The 15,189-nt window shown below is 42.9% G+C and overlaps 2 protein-coding genes and 1 long non-coding RNA gene across 3 annotated transcripts in view; 1 reads left to right on the top strand and 2 right to left on the bottom strand.

Annotated features, from left to right (window-relative positions):
- Window positions 1-1,280: 1,280 nt before the first annotated feature.
- Window positions 1,281-5,780, bottom strand: rgs9bp (regulator of G protein signaling 9 binding protein). Its single transcript, XM_066680321.1, has 3 exons — window positions 5,658-5,780; window positions 4,148-4,454; window positions 1,281-1,671 (listed from the first exon to the last, which is right to left on the bottom strand). Exons 1-3 carry the CDS (start codon window positions 5,745-5,747, stop codon window positions 1,307-1,309), a joined length of 762 nt encoding a protein of 253 aa, XP_066536418.1. The 5' UTR covers window positions 5,748-5,780; the 3' UTR covers window positions 1,281-1,306.
- A 3,234-nt stretch (window positions 5,781-9,014) lies between these two features.
- On the bottom strand, window positions 9,015-10,658 carry LOC136706613 (uncharacterized). The gene is made up of 3 exons (XR_010804133.1): window positions 10,520-10,658; window positions 9,999-10,100; window positions 9,015-9,152 (listed from the first exon to the last, which is right to left on the bottom strand). It is a non-coding gene; the product is annotated as an uncharacterized lncRNA (long non-coding RNA).
- A 4,263-nt stretch (window positions 10,659-14,921) lies between these two features.
- Window positions 14,922-15,189, top strand: part of kif9 (kinesin family member 9) — a 15,094-nt gene continuing 14,826 nt past the window's right edge. Inside the window, 1 exon segment of the mRNA XM_066680188.1 lies at window positions 14,922-15,049. The gene's annotated coding sequence lies outside the window, so the exon portion shown is untranslated.

Below are 15,189 nucleotides of genomic sequence, written 5' to 3' on the forward strand. Positions count from 1 at the left end.
GTTAGTGCGATCCAGTGTTACAAACTACATACAGTTACTAAAGGAACAATGCAGCAAAGAGGAGACACTACTATATACATCAGCTTTTCATTTCCTCAAACCAATTGTTCACTTTTGGCTTTAATGTTTTGGCTTTAGTTGTGTTGGATCGAGAAGCATAAACAAGTTTGTACTCATAATATAGACCATGAAGCCATAACATCATGACCACCGCCTTGTTTCTACATTCACTGTTTATTCTCTTAGCTTCACTGTGCATCAAGGAGCACTTTGTAGTTCTACAATTACAGAGTGTACTCCATCCGTGTCACTGCTGGATTGAGAGTACAGGGTGAGTCAAAGTCAAAGGACACATGTAACTGTTTATTTCAGACACAAAAGGGAAAATGACATCTGAATACCCCAGCAATGGATGAGGGGCCTGTTTTTCAGGTTATGGCCACCATCTTGAAAGTCACCATATTGGATCAAGAGCAAGTTTATCTAATAGAAAGGTGGTCATGTAGCATATCAAAAAAGACCAGAATTGTCTGAGAAATCAACTGCTGCAATCAGATTTGGAATTTCTCTGTTTATTGCTTGCTAATGGTGATTCAAAATTGATCAACCCAGAAAGTTCAAAACTTCTATTGTTCATTACAGGCTCGACCAGACCAGAAATGCTTAGCACTACTTGATAATGCTACAGGAAACAGTGTTCCCATCCATTCTGACTGAAAATGGTGCTGGGTATTTAGGGTGTCTTGTGACTTTTGACTCACCTTGTATTTCTCTGTAATTGTTGAGATACAAGCTGCTCTTTTTTTTGGTCAGTGGAGCTGAGAGAATAGAGTGAGTGTGGAAAGAGGTGGTTACAAAGTTATGGCTGGATGGTAAATAATAAATATACTAAATTTAATCAATATTCTGTCAGAATACACAATCTTTAAATATAGCAAAGGTCAGTTCAAATTTGAACTCTTGATTATCTTGTAATTTCATTGATAAAAGTATGATTTCTGTGAGATCCATTGAGGCCAAAATAAATATGTTTTTATTAAACTACTTGACATATTTCCCCACTGTGAAAAATGCTGTCTTTGAAAAAGTGCTTCTTTGAGGTCCAGTGTTGTGTAGTACAGGTCCAGAAAGTAAAAATGCTCACCTGGATTTTGCTTCAACGGCCTGAGATTATTAAAGAAGCTAAAGATTTGGAATGAACACAGTCTTTTCGACTTTCTGGATCTGGACTAGTCATTTAAAGAGTTGAAAGAGGCCTAATAGTCCTCTCCTAGAGATGGATATGAAACCTATAGTAGTCTTGACCTCATGCCAGAAACACCACACACACTGACAGCACCACAGCAATAACAGCCACGCCACACAGCAGCATCACCACAAATATCTGGCTGCGGTCACAGAACCTGGCAGATGACTCCTCATCCACAGACAGCAGTGCCAGGGAGGCGCTATCACTGTTAATTGGATCGGCGTATTGAGGTCCCCTGGCTTCCACTGTCCAGCGCAGCACATTGACCTTCAGCTCCATGTCCTCCAGAGTGCTGTCCACCTGCGCGATCTCCTGCTCCAGCTGACTCTGGTCTAGGCCCTCCATGCTGACAGTCTGAACACCGCTGTGCTCCTGCAGGTCAGTCAGGCTTAGGGCTCGGGCTGCTACCTCAGTGGCTCCTCCTGAGGGACATTTTACACAACCAGTTAAACAATCATTAGATTTTACTGCTATTTAGTCAACCAAGTAAATCTCTCCCATGTAGAATAATAGGAGAGCAAGGAGAGCAGGAATCCATTTCAGCCAGAACCATGGACAAATTCAGGATTCAAGATGGCTGCTGCTATTGTTTTTAGCAATGTGAAAATCCTTAAAGCATATCTAACTGTTAGCTTCTCAGATGTGTTAACTCTCTTTGACAGAATTTGAGGTAAGGGGAAATATGTTTAAATACAAACAAACAAATACATTTCAAATGCTTGAAAAACATGACTATCTCTGGCAAACTTCAAAGATTTAAAACCTCTTTACTGTAGCAAATCATTGTAAGAAAAATCTCTCAACCCACTGTGATGTGAAATAGAATGTTATGCATTTTCTTCCCCTTCAAGTTGGCTAATGGATGTATACACAGTTGCTGGAGATATTGTAGTAGTCTGTTCTATATGTGTTTAAATAAACACAGGTCTGGACAATTTGAGGAAAATACCTAAATATAATATTTGTGATGAATGCCATTTAAAGGAACACTAGGTAGAATTTTTACATTAAAATTACAGCTTTGAAATCATCGTGAAGCTTCACTGCCCTGTAATAGGGAGAACAAAGCCCCTGTTGTTGCTAATCCAGGCTGAGCACTAAAGAAACTGCATTATGTAACTTATGGGGAGGGGTAGGAATCTAGCCCCCTCGCCCTTGATTTTAGGACAGTGCTGTGAAACTCTGTAGAGGGAGCCCAGGAGCAAAAATATTAAGTGTTACCTATCCATCATTTCTTTCATTGTCTGTAACCACTTATCCAATTCAGGTTTGTGGTGTGTCTAGAGCCTACCCAGAATCACTCGGTGAAAGGCGGGAACAGTCCTTGGGTGTGGGGGTGGCAGTCACAGGGTGACACACACTCACTCTCACCTACGGACACTTTTCAGTTGCCAATCCACCTGCCAGCGTGTGTTTTTGGACTGTGGGAAGAAACCGGAGCACCCGGAGGAAACCCATGTCGACACAGGGAGAACACACCAAACTCCTCACAGACAGTCACCTGGAGGAAACCCACGCAGACAGAGGGAGAACACATCACACTCCTCACAGACAGTCACCCGGAGGAAACCCATGCAGACACAGGGAGAACACACCACGCTCCTCACAGACAGTCACCCGGAGGAAACCCACGCAGACACAGGGAGAACACACCACACTCCACATAGACAGTCATCTGGAGGAAACCCACACAGACACAGAGAGAACACACCACACTCCTCACAGACAGTCACCCAGAGGAAACCTACACAGACACAGGGAGAACACACCACACTCCTCACAGACAGTCACCCAGAGGAAACCTACACAGACACAGGGAGAACACACCACACTCCTCACAGACAGTCACCCGGAGGAAACCCACGCAGACACAGAGAGAACGCACCACACTCCTCACAGGCAGTCACCCGGAGGAAACCCACGCAGACACAGAGAGAACACACCACACTCCTCACAGACAGTCACCCGGAGGAAACCCACACAGACACAGAGAGAACGCACCACACTCCTCACAGACAGTCACCCGGAGGAAACCCACGCAGACACAGGGAGAACACACCACACTCCACATAGACAGTCATCTGGAGGAAACCCACACAGACACAGAGAGAACACACCACACTCCTCACAGACAGTCACCCAGAGGAAACCCACACAGACACAGGAAGAACACACCACACTCCTCACAGAAAGCCACCCTGGAGGAAACCCACGCAGACACAGAGAGAACACACCACACTCCTCACAGACAGTCACCCGGAGGAAACCCACGCAGACACAGGGAGAACACACCACACTCATTACAGACAGTCACCCGGAGGAAACCCACGCAGACACAGAGAGAACACACCACACTCCTCACAGGCAGTCACCCGGAGGAAACCCACGCAGACACAGAGAGGACACACCAAACTCCTCACAGGCAGTCACCTGGAGCGGGACTAGAACCCACAACCCCAGGACCCTGATAACAGTAGTCTAATTTTCAAGGTGCATGACATGTTTCACAACATTTTAACATAAAGTATGATTTAGTTCAACATTTGAATACTGCCAGTTAAATCACATCGAAAATATCCTGCTGTCTGTGTGTCCTTTAAGTGCCATCAGTACCCACACTGTACTTGAGCGGACATTGTTTATCAACTGCCAGTTTACTAGCCCCATGTTATTAAAGGTTCTAACTTAAATTGTACATGATTATATTGTGGTAGTTTTTAATTTTGCTTTATTGAACTGCAATTTCAACATAAATTTAACCATTCAGCCCTGACATATAGTGTGTTTCGATTTAGGTTAAAACTGGGTCAACCACCCTGAGGGGCGCACGAAGTTGTAATCAGCGAACAAGAAAGTGAATCATGGCTTTATCACACTGACACACTTCCATGTTCTCACCCTGTAGGCCTGTCTGCACCATGGCGCTGTGTTTGGCCACAGAGAAGCAGTTTCCCATGTGGTAGACCTTGCACATATCTGCGTGGAAGAGCTCCAGACAGGAGGAGAAGGCCACCCACTGCAGCTCTGTCTCCTTCCTCTCATGCTGGGACAAGGACTTGTCCCTCAGCCTGGCTGTTAGATGGTTGCGGCAGGACACTGCGAGGTTCTGAGCACGTTCTCGAGTCTGACGGAGCTCCTGCCGCAGGCTTGTGTTGTCTGTAGAACCACCGAGACATGAAGCCATGTGCCGATAACATGCCACCACCTATAAGTAATACAATTTCAAAATCTCATTAGCGGTTATATGGTCTGTTAATCACGGAAATAAAATGTTTGGTTTTCAAATTTACATTCAATGTCACTCAGATCAGGTAAGAAAGCCCATGTGAACACCATGATGGAAAATACAATATATAGGCAATGATTAATAGACACCTTCTGAAAGTTGGGGTATTTGTTATTAGACCATGGTGGTCTCCTTTGCTGTGGTAATAGTCATATCACCAGGAGACCACTGCATGATTTGATCCAGTTCCTGAAGTCTAGAGAGAACAACTGGCTTACTGATTGGTGAATACAAGATGACAAATTATATAGGAGAAAGTTGGGCAAAATCAGTCTTTTTCTAAGCTTCAGGAATGTTGTAGTGGCTTGACTCTTGTCCTCTTTCCTAAAGGGGGAGGAGTTGTTCATTCAATGTCTCACTATTACATAGCATTTAACAGTAGTCAGGTAATACTTTGGCCTTGAGCTTGCACTAGAGATTGTTATAGGCACCCAATAGTGCTGATAAGCTACTTGTCATAAGAGGTCTATTTTGGGAGGAGCATTACCCAAGTGCTCCATTAGAGTTCTGCTGGATTTATATTGTTATATCATAAGTTATCTCTCTGTGCCTCTGTATATCTATCTATTAGCTATGTGTTTTTCGTTATATGATTCTATAAGTCATTTGACTTTCTCTGCTGAACCTTACCTAATAGATCTGTTTGAATTCAACACACTTCCACTTGTAAGTTTCAATGCAAGTAATTATGCACTGGACCGTGGCATGTTCTCTTACAGAGGTAGTGCTTTTTTACCCTAAGGCTGGGGGCACGTGCCATTACAAGATGCTTTCATATCAGTGCGCCAGTGATGCTCTCGTAGGAAATGAGGACACCAGGTCTTAACCAGAAAATAAATACAGTACTTAATTTAACAAAGCTCCAAGTTGGTCTGTATTCTAATAGAATATAAGTTTCAAGTTTTTACCCATTTACAGATGTGTGCAACAGGGGAACCTCAGCATTTCAGAAATACACATTAAATTGGTATGTGTACAAGTATATACAAGTATATTTTGATATATTAAGATATACAAATACACACAACACATAATCCTAAATGAACTATTGTACCTTAGCATTAACCAAAGTGTATGTGCACAAAATCGTATCAGAATTATTCCTAACTAAATAAAACCCACCTTTATGAGGGAGTCCACCATGGCCTGGCCCTCACGTAAATGTTGTGTAGAGGTTCCATCATCAGCAACTTTACTGTTAGAGAGCAGCATGTGGCTGTTTCTGTCTGTGGACAGGGTTTTGTCCCTTTCCTGCTGTAGAAAAGCCTCGATTCAACTCCCCAGTTTCACCTGCTTCTGACGGTCTGAAGGTGATGCAGAGTCATAGTCGTCTTTAACATCCTTAACTTTCCCAGAAACGGACACTGCCTGAAGTTCACTGCATCTAAAATCATTAAAAATGGAAGGTTTATCCAAGACTCTGGAAAAAAAACAGACCAACAGATACATCCAAAATGTGCACAAAGCTCAACAAGAGAAAAGTCAGAATGAGAAAAAGAAGAGGGATCGCGTTTTTAAGCCGTAAACAGTGCGGTGTTAATCCAGCAACTGACCCCTGTGTCCTGAAGCAGGCCACTGGGGCAGCTAAGCTCATTATCTGCTGCTGAGAGCTACAGCGATGCTGGAACCTGAGAACACAGCACTGCCTCAGATTCATATATGAAACCCTCTATCACTGAGGGTTATCTCTCTCTCTCTCTCTCTCTCTCTCTCTCTCTCTCTTTTGAGAGAAAAGCAGCAGGGTGGGGGTCTGGTTTTTCTATTATTCTTGGTACAATTTGCTTGGTCTTTGCTGCAGTGACTCCTTTCGTTTTCTGGGAATGCTTTACACCAGATGTTGAAACACTGCTGTGAAAATTTGGTTACATTCAGTAACATGACCTTCAGTGACATCAGGTACTGATGATGGATGATAAATTCTGGATCACAAAGTTCACTCCGTAGGTAAAGGATTGAGTGCCATCTCTCCAGTGAACACCATTCCACTGCTCCACAGCACAGTGTTGGAGATTTTAGACCCCTGTGCCAGACACTTAACTCTGGGAACTTCAGTCAAAGAAGGTAAAACGTTCATAAAAACACCTTAAAGAGGTGGTGCAAACATCTATCGTGTATCAGCAAGTAATCCAGCTGTTTTAAAAACAACATTCTTCAGTTAATAATTAGAAGACGTTTAATCTCACCCTCAACAACTGTGAAAATTCATCAAATGATTCAGGAAATAGAGAGTGTTCCTAGTGTTTAAATGGTGTGTTATTAGTTTTATTGACAATGCATGTATGTATGTATTTATATATTTATTAAATAAATAGTACTCACTGCAGATACATAGCTGTACACACCAGTGTTCGAGGTCAGTGTGGGCCCTGGTGACCTTACAGTATTCCAACTTATATCCAGAAACACAACAGAAAGCCCTTTTCTGTTAATAACTGTGTGTAAGAGGAAGATAAAGGTTTTGACATGAACTTGAACCGAAGTGAGCTGTGAAGGGTGGCCTTTGTAGATTTGGTCTTTTGATATTTAACTGGGCAGCACTGGGTAATGGGTCTCTTTTCAAGTGAACGTTTTGAGGTTTAAATTACACTAGCCCTGAATGCACTGTGAAAGCTTTTATCAGCAGTGCAGGCATGTATCTTCTATCATATAATTCTCATACAGTACTTGAAGCTTTATGACCTATTTTAAATGTAGACATTGTCCTCGATATTTGATTCAAGAAAGCAAAGGGTTAAATTCTTCTCCGTCTTTTACACATCAGTACACGGCAATATGATGATCATTCAGATAGACTGCAGCAGTCATTGCATACCCTCCTTAAAACATAATCATAAAGTATTAGTGACCACTGTGTCAGGACAAATCCAATGTAAGCCAGGTTAAAATAAGCCTTGAAATGCAGCTGCAGTGTTGCCCTGGATAGTTCAGATGAACCATTTCCTTTGTGCATATGTTTGTGTCGACTCATGTAGTGTGCACTTGTCTGTTTTATCAGCTCCATTCACTTTAAAGGTTTACTTTGTAGTTCTGCAATTATAGATTGTAGTCCAGCTGTTGCTCAGCGTATGTTTAAGCACCCTTTCACATGTTCCTCAATGTTCTGGACACCCACAGGGCCATTATGTGGGAGATATTTCATAGCATCTGATCCAATCATAAGAACACAACACCTCCACATAAAACTTGCCAAAAATATCAAAACACTAAGTTTGGTCCCCAAATGTAAATTATCTGTTGATAAAATGAAAAGTGAATTAACCCAGTTAAACATTCTACTGTTCCAAGTTTTTAAAACTGGAGTTTGTGAAACTACTGGTAAATAAGTCTTATCTGTATTGTTTGTGGAGAGCTGATCTTTGAAACTGTTTGTCTGTATTAACATGCTGCCAGCAAGTTACATTAAAATAACAAAAAGTGTCCTCGAGGCCTGAAGCTAAAAAGCATGAACCCCTGTCCTTTGTCCTCAGTAAATATTTTGTCCTCAGACTATAAATATGAAATAATTAATCTCATACGGGTGACTGTCTGTGAGGAGTGTGGTGTGTTCTCCCTGTGTCTGCGTGGGTTTTCTCCGGGTGACTGTCTGTGAGGAGTGTGGTGTGTTCTCCCTGTGTCTGCGTGGGTTTCCTCCGGGTGACTGTCTGTGAGGAGTGTGGTGTGTTCTCCCTGTGTCTGCGTGGGTTTCCTCCGGGTGACTGTCTGTGAGGAGTGTGGTGTGTTCTCCCTGTGTCTGCGTGGGTTTCCTTTGGGTGACTGTCTGTGAGGAGCGTGGTGTGTTCTCCCTGTGTCTGCGTGGGTTTCCTTCGGGTGACTGTCTGTGAGGAGTGTGGTGTGTTCTCTCTGTGTCTGTGTGGGTCTCCTCTGGGTGCTCCGGTTTCCTCCCACAGTCCAAAAACACATGTTGGTAGGTGGATTGGAGACTCCAAAGTGTCTGTAGGTGTGTGTGTGTGTGTGTGAGTGAATGTGTGAGTGTGTGTGTTGCCCTGTGAAGGACTGGCACCGCCTCCAGGGTGTATTCCTGCCTTGCGCCCAATGATTCCAGGTAGGCTCTGGACCCACCGTGACACTGAACTGGATAAGTGGTTACAGATAACGAATGAATGAAGGAATGAATGAATGAATGAATGAATGTATTGACAGAGTTGTCATCAAGTTGTCACCAACAAAATATTCACTGTAAATCTTATACTGTCACATATAATCACCTTTATTTTGGATATCTTCACATCAGCTGTGACATATATGACATATTACAGGACTCAGAGTAGTTAATTTCTCTGTTAGGGCCACTGCTTCACTCGTTCACTGCTAAAGAGACAGAAATAACAAAGCAGAAATTTTATCAGAGATCCGTGTGATATCAGGATGTGGAAAAGGCCAGGTTTTACTGGAGAATCCATTTTTTTTGTTGTTTTTAAATCCTAGATTGACTGGGTTTGTGGCACTGCCTCTAGCTTCCATCCAAGCTTTTTATTTCCAATTTTCCATTCGGTCTTCTCTCTAAATGGTGATGCAGTGTCATTACTAGGGCTTTGCTAACTCTGCTAACTCAGGACTTTTGGTCGCCTTGTCTTGCTGACTTTGAACTTGCTCAGCCTGCTTCATTATCTCCTGCAACTAAAGAGGAAATAAAACAGTATTAAGATGTGCATATAATGATATAATTAAACAATTTACAAAACATCACAGTAATAATTAATAAACAGTATAATGATTATTATAATGAGTATTACTATTATTATTGTAATCTCACAGTTAGATCACAGCTGTACCCTTAAAATCTGTCACAGAATGAGAAAATGTTGGTTCCAAAACTCTTAATGTAACACATAAAAAGGATAACTTTCAATATTTAGTGACTTTTAGTGTTTAAATATAGAAATTATTATTATTTTTTCATTTTCAGTAGTAGGTAACAAAATGTAATTTTAAATAAAACGGGATCATTGCTCTTGGTCTTTTAGTCCTGACAATTTTACCCATTATAAAGGACAGCTTGAATGTTTGTGAAAAAGAAGATGCATGGTTTTCCAACAGCGATGCACTGGAGAGTCTCAGTAAACAACTTACATATAAATTCATTAATGGATTAAAGTGTCCATATCATTAAAAAATTATTGTCTATTTTAAAATAACAGACATGGTTGTTACCATCAGTTTACCACCATATACTATCAAGTGAGCACTAAATACTATTATGTGAGCACTATATAATGTCAGGTTAGCATCGGACACTATCAAGTAATTGACAGATATCTCAGTTTAAAAGGCATTAAAACCTTTGTCTAAAACAAGGCTGGAAAATGGTGAGGGGTAAATCAAGTATTCCTTAATTAATTAATAACATCTAAATGAAACCCACTTAATTCGTAAGCACAAGTTATTTATAGGAAATTAACTGAAAAGATAAGGTGAGCACCAATAACCACTATTACCTGTGGCCCTTTGAAAGATCAAACTTACTTTTTCAGGGGAAAGGCTCTGAAGAATTCTTAGCATAAGCTCTTCATTCTTGTTCTTTAAAGGGTGAAAATGATCATTGGGTCCTGGACCCTGCTGTGGTCTCTTTAACAAATACAACACATTGTTATAGGCATTTTTCCATATGATACTTTCACACAGTTAAACTCACTTTTAAATCCAGTACTAAACTTTAGAAATACAATACTTTATTTAATTTAAAAAACATCAAGTTGTATGTCATCAGAACAAAACCTCATCTCTAAACAGTAGTGTTACAGGAAACCATAAAAGCATTGTTCAAATGAGTTAATTAATTAATTAATTTGTTAATGCAACAATACTTTATTGCAGACAGCTCTGGGTGATCTACTCCATTCATCAAGAAAAAAACGGTGAAACAAGTTTTGTTCAAACAGTGACAAGTACACTATTCATTTACATAAAAAACATTTCTGTATTTCTGTACACTGTATACAATATTTACATAAAGAAATAAATAAAGAAAGAAAAAAGATTCTTACCTGTTGCGTAGGCAAAACCAAAGCAGCACACAAGATACAAATAAGCAGTGTTTTTCTCATGATCACTGACTGATTGTGTTCACTGAGTCTGAAGAAGAACTTGGGATATTAAAATGTGGAATCTTTTTAAAAAGTAGACTGGACGGGGAGGAGCTAAGCCTGAACCAGTGGTCATTCAACCTTCCCTTCACCAGCTGTTTACTCGTTTATATTTAACCATTCAATAACAAAGTCATCTAGTAAATAGACAGCCTATGGACACATTATATTGCAGCTGCCTGTAGCTACTATTACAAAGACATAAAATGAAAGGGGAAGAGGGTTTATAAGAGTCCCTCAAGAAATGCTATTTAAATTTCAGTTTAAAAGCCTACACTGAGCAAAGGAAATAGACAAAAAAGAAAATTCACAATCCAAACAAAGAAGCTGTTTGTGTTATAGAAATAATGGACTGGCCACACCTACAACCCAGAGAGCTGCAGTCACAGAATATATTTGAGTTTAATTTCATCAGGAGAAGCAGAATATGTTCGAGACCCTTCTTTGGGGCTGTGGCACATACCTGATTTATTTAAAAATATATACAAGTCTGTATACAGGCAGTATCATTGTCACACAGCTCCAGGGTCCTGAGGTTGTGGGTTTAAATCCCACCTCATGAGTTTGTTCTCCCTGTGTTTGTGTGGGTTCCCCTGGGTTCTCTGTTTCCCCTATCCAAATGCTGGTAGATTGATTAGCTACTCCAAAGTGTCTATGGTGGTGAGTATGTGATGCATTGTTATGTACTGGCTCCCTGCACTGTGACCTTCAACAAGGTGAAGCAGAATATTAATACAATTTAATGCATTGTATTTTTGTTGATGCTTGAAATCTTCTCATTCATTAATTCATTATCTGTAAGCGCTTATCCAGTTCAGGGTCGCGGTTGGTCTGTAGCCTACCCAGAAAACAGGAACACACCCTGGAGAAGGCACCAGCCCTTCACAGGGTGACACACACTCACACCTATGGGCACTTTTGAGTTGCCAATCCACCGACCAATGTGTTTTTGGACCTAGGGAGGAAACCAGAGCACCAGGAGAAAACCCACGCAGGCACAGGGAGAACACACCACACTCCTCAAAGACAGTCACCCGGAGGAAACCCACGCAGACACAGGGAGAAAACACTTCACTCCTCACAGACAGTCACCCGGAGGAAACCCACACAGACACAAGGAGAACACACCACACTCTTCACAGACAGTCACCCGGTAGAAACCCACGCGGACACGGGGAGAACACACCACACTCCTCACAGACAGTCACTCGGAGGAAACCCACGCGGACACGGGGAGAACACACCACACTCCTCACAGACAGTCACCCGGAGGAAACCACACAGACACAGGGAGAACACACCACACTCCTCACAGACAGTCACCCGGTGGAACACACCACACTCCTCACAGACAGTCACCCGGTGGAAACCCACGCGGACACGGGGAGAACACACCACACTTCTCACAGACAGTCACCCGGTAGAAACCCACGCGGACACGGGGAGAACACACCACACTCCTCACAGACAGTCACCCAGTGGAAACCCACGAGGACACGGGGAGAACACACCACACTCCTCACAGACAGTCACCCGGAGGAAACCCACACAGACACAGGGAGAACACACCACACTCCTCACAGACAGTCACCCGGTGGAAACCCACGCGGACACGGGGAGAACACACCACACTCCTCACAGACAGTCACCCGGTGGAAACCCACGCGGACACGGGGAGAACACACCACACTCCTCACAGACAGTCACCCGGAGGAAACCACACAGACACAGGGAGAACACACAAACACTCCTCACAGACAGTCACCCGGTGGAAACCCACACAGACACTTGGAGAACACACCACACTCCTCACAGACATTCACCCGGAGGAAACCCATGTAGACACAGGGAGAACACACCACACTCCTCACAGACAGTCACCCGGTGGAAACCCACACAGACACAGGGAGAACACACCACACTCCTCACAGACATTCACCCGGAGGAAACCCATGTGGACACAGGGAGAACACACCACACTCCTCACAGACAGTCACCTGGTAGAAACCCACGCGGACACGGGGAGAACACACCACACTCCTCACAGACAGTCACCCGGAGGAAACCCACACAGACACAGGGAGAACACACCACACTCCTCACAGACAGTCACCCGGTGGAAACCCACGCGGACACGGGGAGAACACACCACACTCCTCACAGACAGTCACCCGGAGGAAACCCACACAGACACAGGGAGAACACACAAACACTCCTCACAGACAGTCACCCGGTGGAAACCCACACAGACACTTGGAGAACACACCACACTCCTCACAGACATTCACCCGGAGGAAACCCATGTGGACACAGGGAGAACACACCACACTCCTCACAGACAGTCACTCAGAGGAAACCCACACAGACACAGGGAGAACACACCACACTCCTCACAGACAGTCACCTGGTGGAAACCCACGCGGACACGGGGAGAACACACCGCACTCCTCACAGACAGTCACCTGGAGCAGGACTCGAACCCACAACCTCCAGGTCCCTGGAGCTGCGTGACTGCCACACTACCTGCTGCACCACTATGCCGCTGCTGTGTAAATATGTAAATAAAATATGTAAACATTCATGTGATGGGTTTCCGTTCCTCCTGAGGATCTGGCTGCAGTCCCAGACTGCTTATGGGCAGAGAGCACATATGAAGTCAGGGTGGATAATATCCGCCCAACCCATAGTAGTTAATCTTAAAAGCGACTATCAATCAAAGAAGAGTCATTATCCGGTCAAGCGAGACACTGCTGAGGGCATCACTCCTGTGTTAGATTCGCTCATCACTGCTGGTGTGATTGTTTCATGCCCTGAATCACCTGTTTGTACCCTAATTTATCTGTAGAGTGGAGATTTGTGTAAGACCTGCGGGCAATAAATTCTGCAATTCATCCGCACCCTCCACTATTTCCAAATCAGAATCCCAGGTACCTGCTAAACCTGCTAACAGCAATTATGTTCCTGTGATTGATTTGGCGAATGCGCTTTTCAGCATTCCCGTGCACCCAGAAAGCCTGTACTGGTTTGCATTTTTATTTAAGGGCAAATTGTGGACATGGACCCGTTGCCTCAGGGTTATTCAGCATCACAGACCAATGCAGCCCTTAAGACTGACTTGGAGGATTTCTTTTTCCCCCAGGGGCAGTGCACTTCTTCAGTATGTAGATGATTTGTTGGCGTGTTTGTCTGATGTTGAAGCATGTCCTGAGGATTTTTGTGTTTCCTTGCTCCTCAAGGGGTTGTAAGTGCTCAGGAGCATATTTCTCCAGCAAACTAGAAAGTTTCTTACAGTTACAGGTAAACACATTGATCGTAATTTACTGGTGGCATTATTGAACACAATACTTTTGCCCAAAGCTGTTGCTGTGACTAAGTGGCTCACACCTAAGACACTTGAGAGATTATGCCATGTCTGTCAAATACATGAGATACACGCTCCCAGAACCATTAAAAATACAGTGTCTACTGCACTCCAATAAAAGTAAAACCTGGGGCGATGAGTTCATTTTAGATGTGCTGAACATTGCACATTTGTAGTTAAATTAGAGAAGTAAGGTCCCTAGATAGATTAGAGAAGTCTAATTAATGTGTTGCAGAACATCCTGAGTGGAACACTTGACCTAACCGTCTGCAAACATCATGCTGACAAGAGAAAAGCGTGATAACAGAAACAGGTATATCATTAGATGCCAGTTTGGGAGTGTTTGGGTTTTGAGCAATGAGACATGATGCAATAATAACCGAACAGTACACATGACCATTGGTGTACGTGACAAAGGTCCTATATATACTGCAGCAAATGTTTGAATAAACCACAGATTGGAGTGAATACTTGACTCTGTGTCTTTATTCCTCTGATTTCTCCTGGGGCCTGAGAATGATTTGGAACTCTGTTATCCTTCCTGGTGGCACTTAGACAATTCCCATAATTGGGAAGGCACCAAGAGCGGAATACTGTTCAGACTAGAAACAGATAACACACATAAAATAGAGTCAGAACGTGCTGTGTTTGTTAAAGCTACCACAGGATAGGTCTTACAATGAAGAAATCACATTGATCAGATTTGATATGTTTACTGCACAACAATTACATTCATGCTCTGTCAGGAATGATGGGATTTTCTTATACGTCACGAATCTATGCGACCTTTAGCTGTGATGGATCAAGAACATAACACTGTGGTTCTTGAATACTGGAATGAAACGTGGGCAGTGAAAGATGTTATAGCCTATGGCTGAATATTCAGCTAGTGCACTACATAGGGAGCAATGGGGGCGGTTTGGGACGCAGCCTCTGAGTGCCGTTCCTGTGACAACAGCGTCAACACTGCGGCGGCCGTCTCTCCTGCGGAAACGACAGAATAATGTCTGCTACTGAAATATAGATTACATACAGATTTGAAGGAATTTTTAGTGGTATTAACACTCAAGGTAAGATTGTTTGACACAATAGAACTGTAGTATTCATTAGTGTTATATTCAGAGAAAAAAGACATGTTTCACGTTTGTCTTGTCTTTAAGTGAACATTCAAACAGTGAATTACCACAGGAACACATTAGTAACTCGAGTA

The sequence above is a fragment of the Hoplias malabaricus genome, chromosome 9 (assembly GCF_029633855.1).
Source record: "Hoplias malabaricus isolate fHopMal1 chromosome 9, fHopMal1.hap1, whole genome shotgun sequence".
Taxonomy (NCBI): domain Eukaryota; kingdom Metazoa; phylum Chordata; class Actinopteri; order Characiformes; family Erythrinidae; genus Hoplias; species Hoplias malabaricus.

Coding starts and splice junctions, on each gene's coding strand:
- rgs9bp (XM_066680321.1), bottom strand. CDS start 5,747: ATGCTGCTCTCTAACAGTAAAGTTGCTGATGATGGAACCTCTACACAA. Junction 4,455..5,657: donor TGGTGGACTCCCTCATAAAG/GTGGGTTTTATT, acceptor TATTACTTATAG/GTGGTGGCATGTTATCGGCA. Junction 1,672..4,147: donor GGTGCAGACAGGCCTACAGG/GTGAGAACATGG, acceptor AATGTCCCTCAG/GAGGAGCCACTGAGGTAGCA.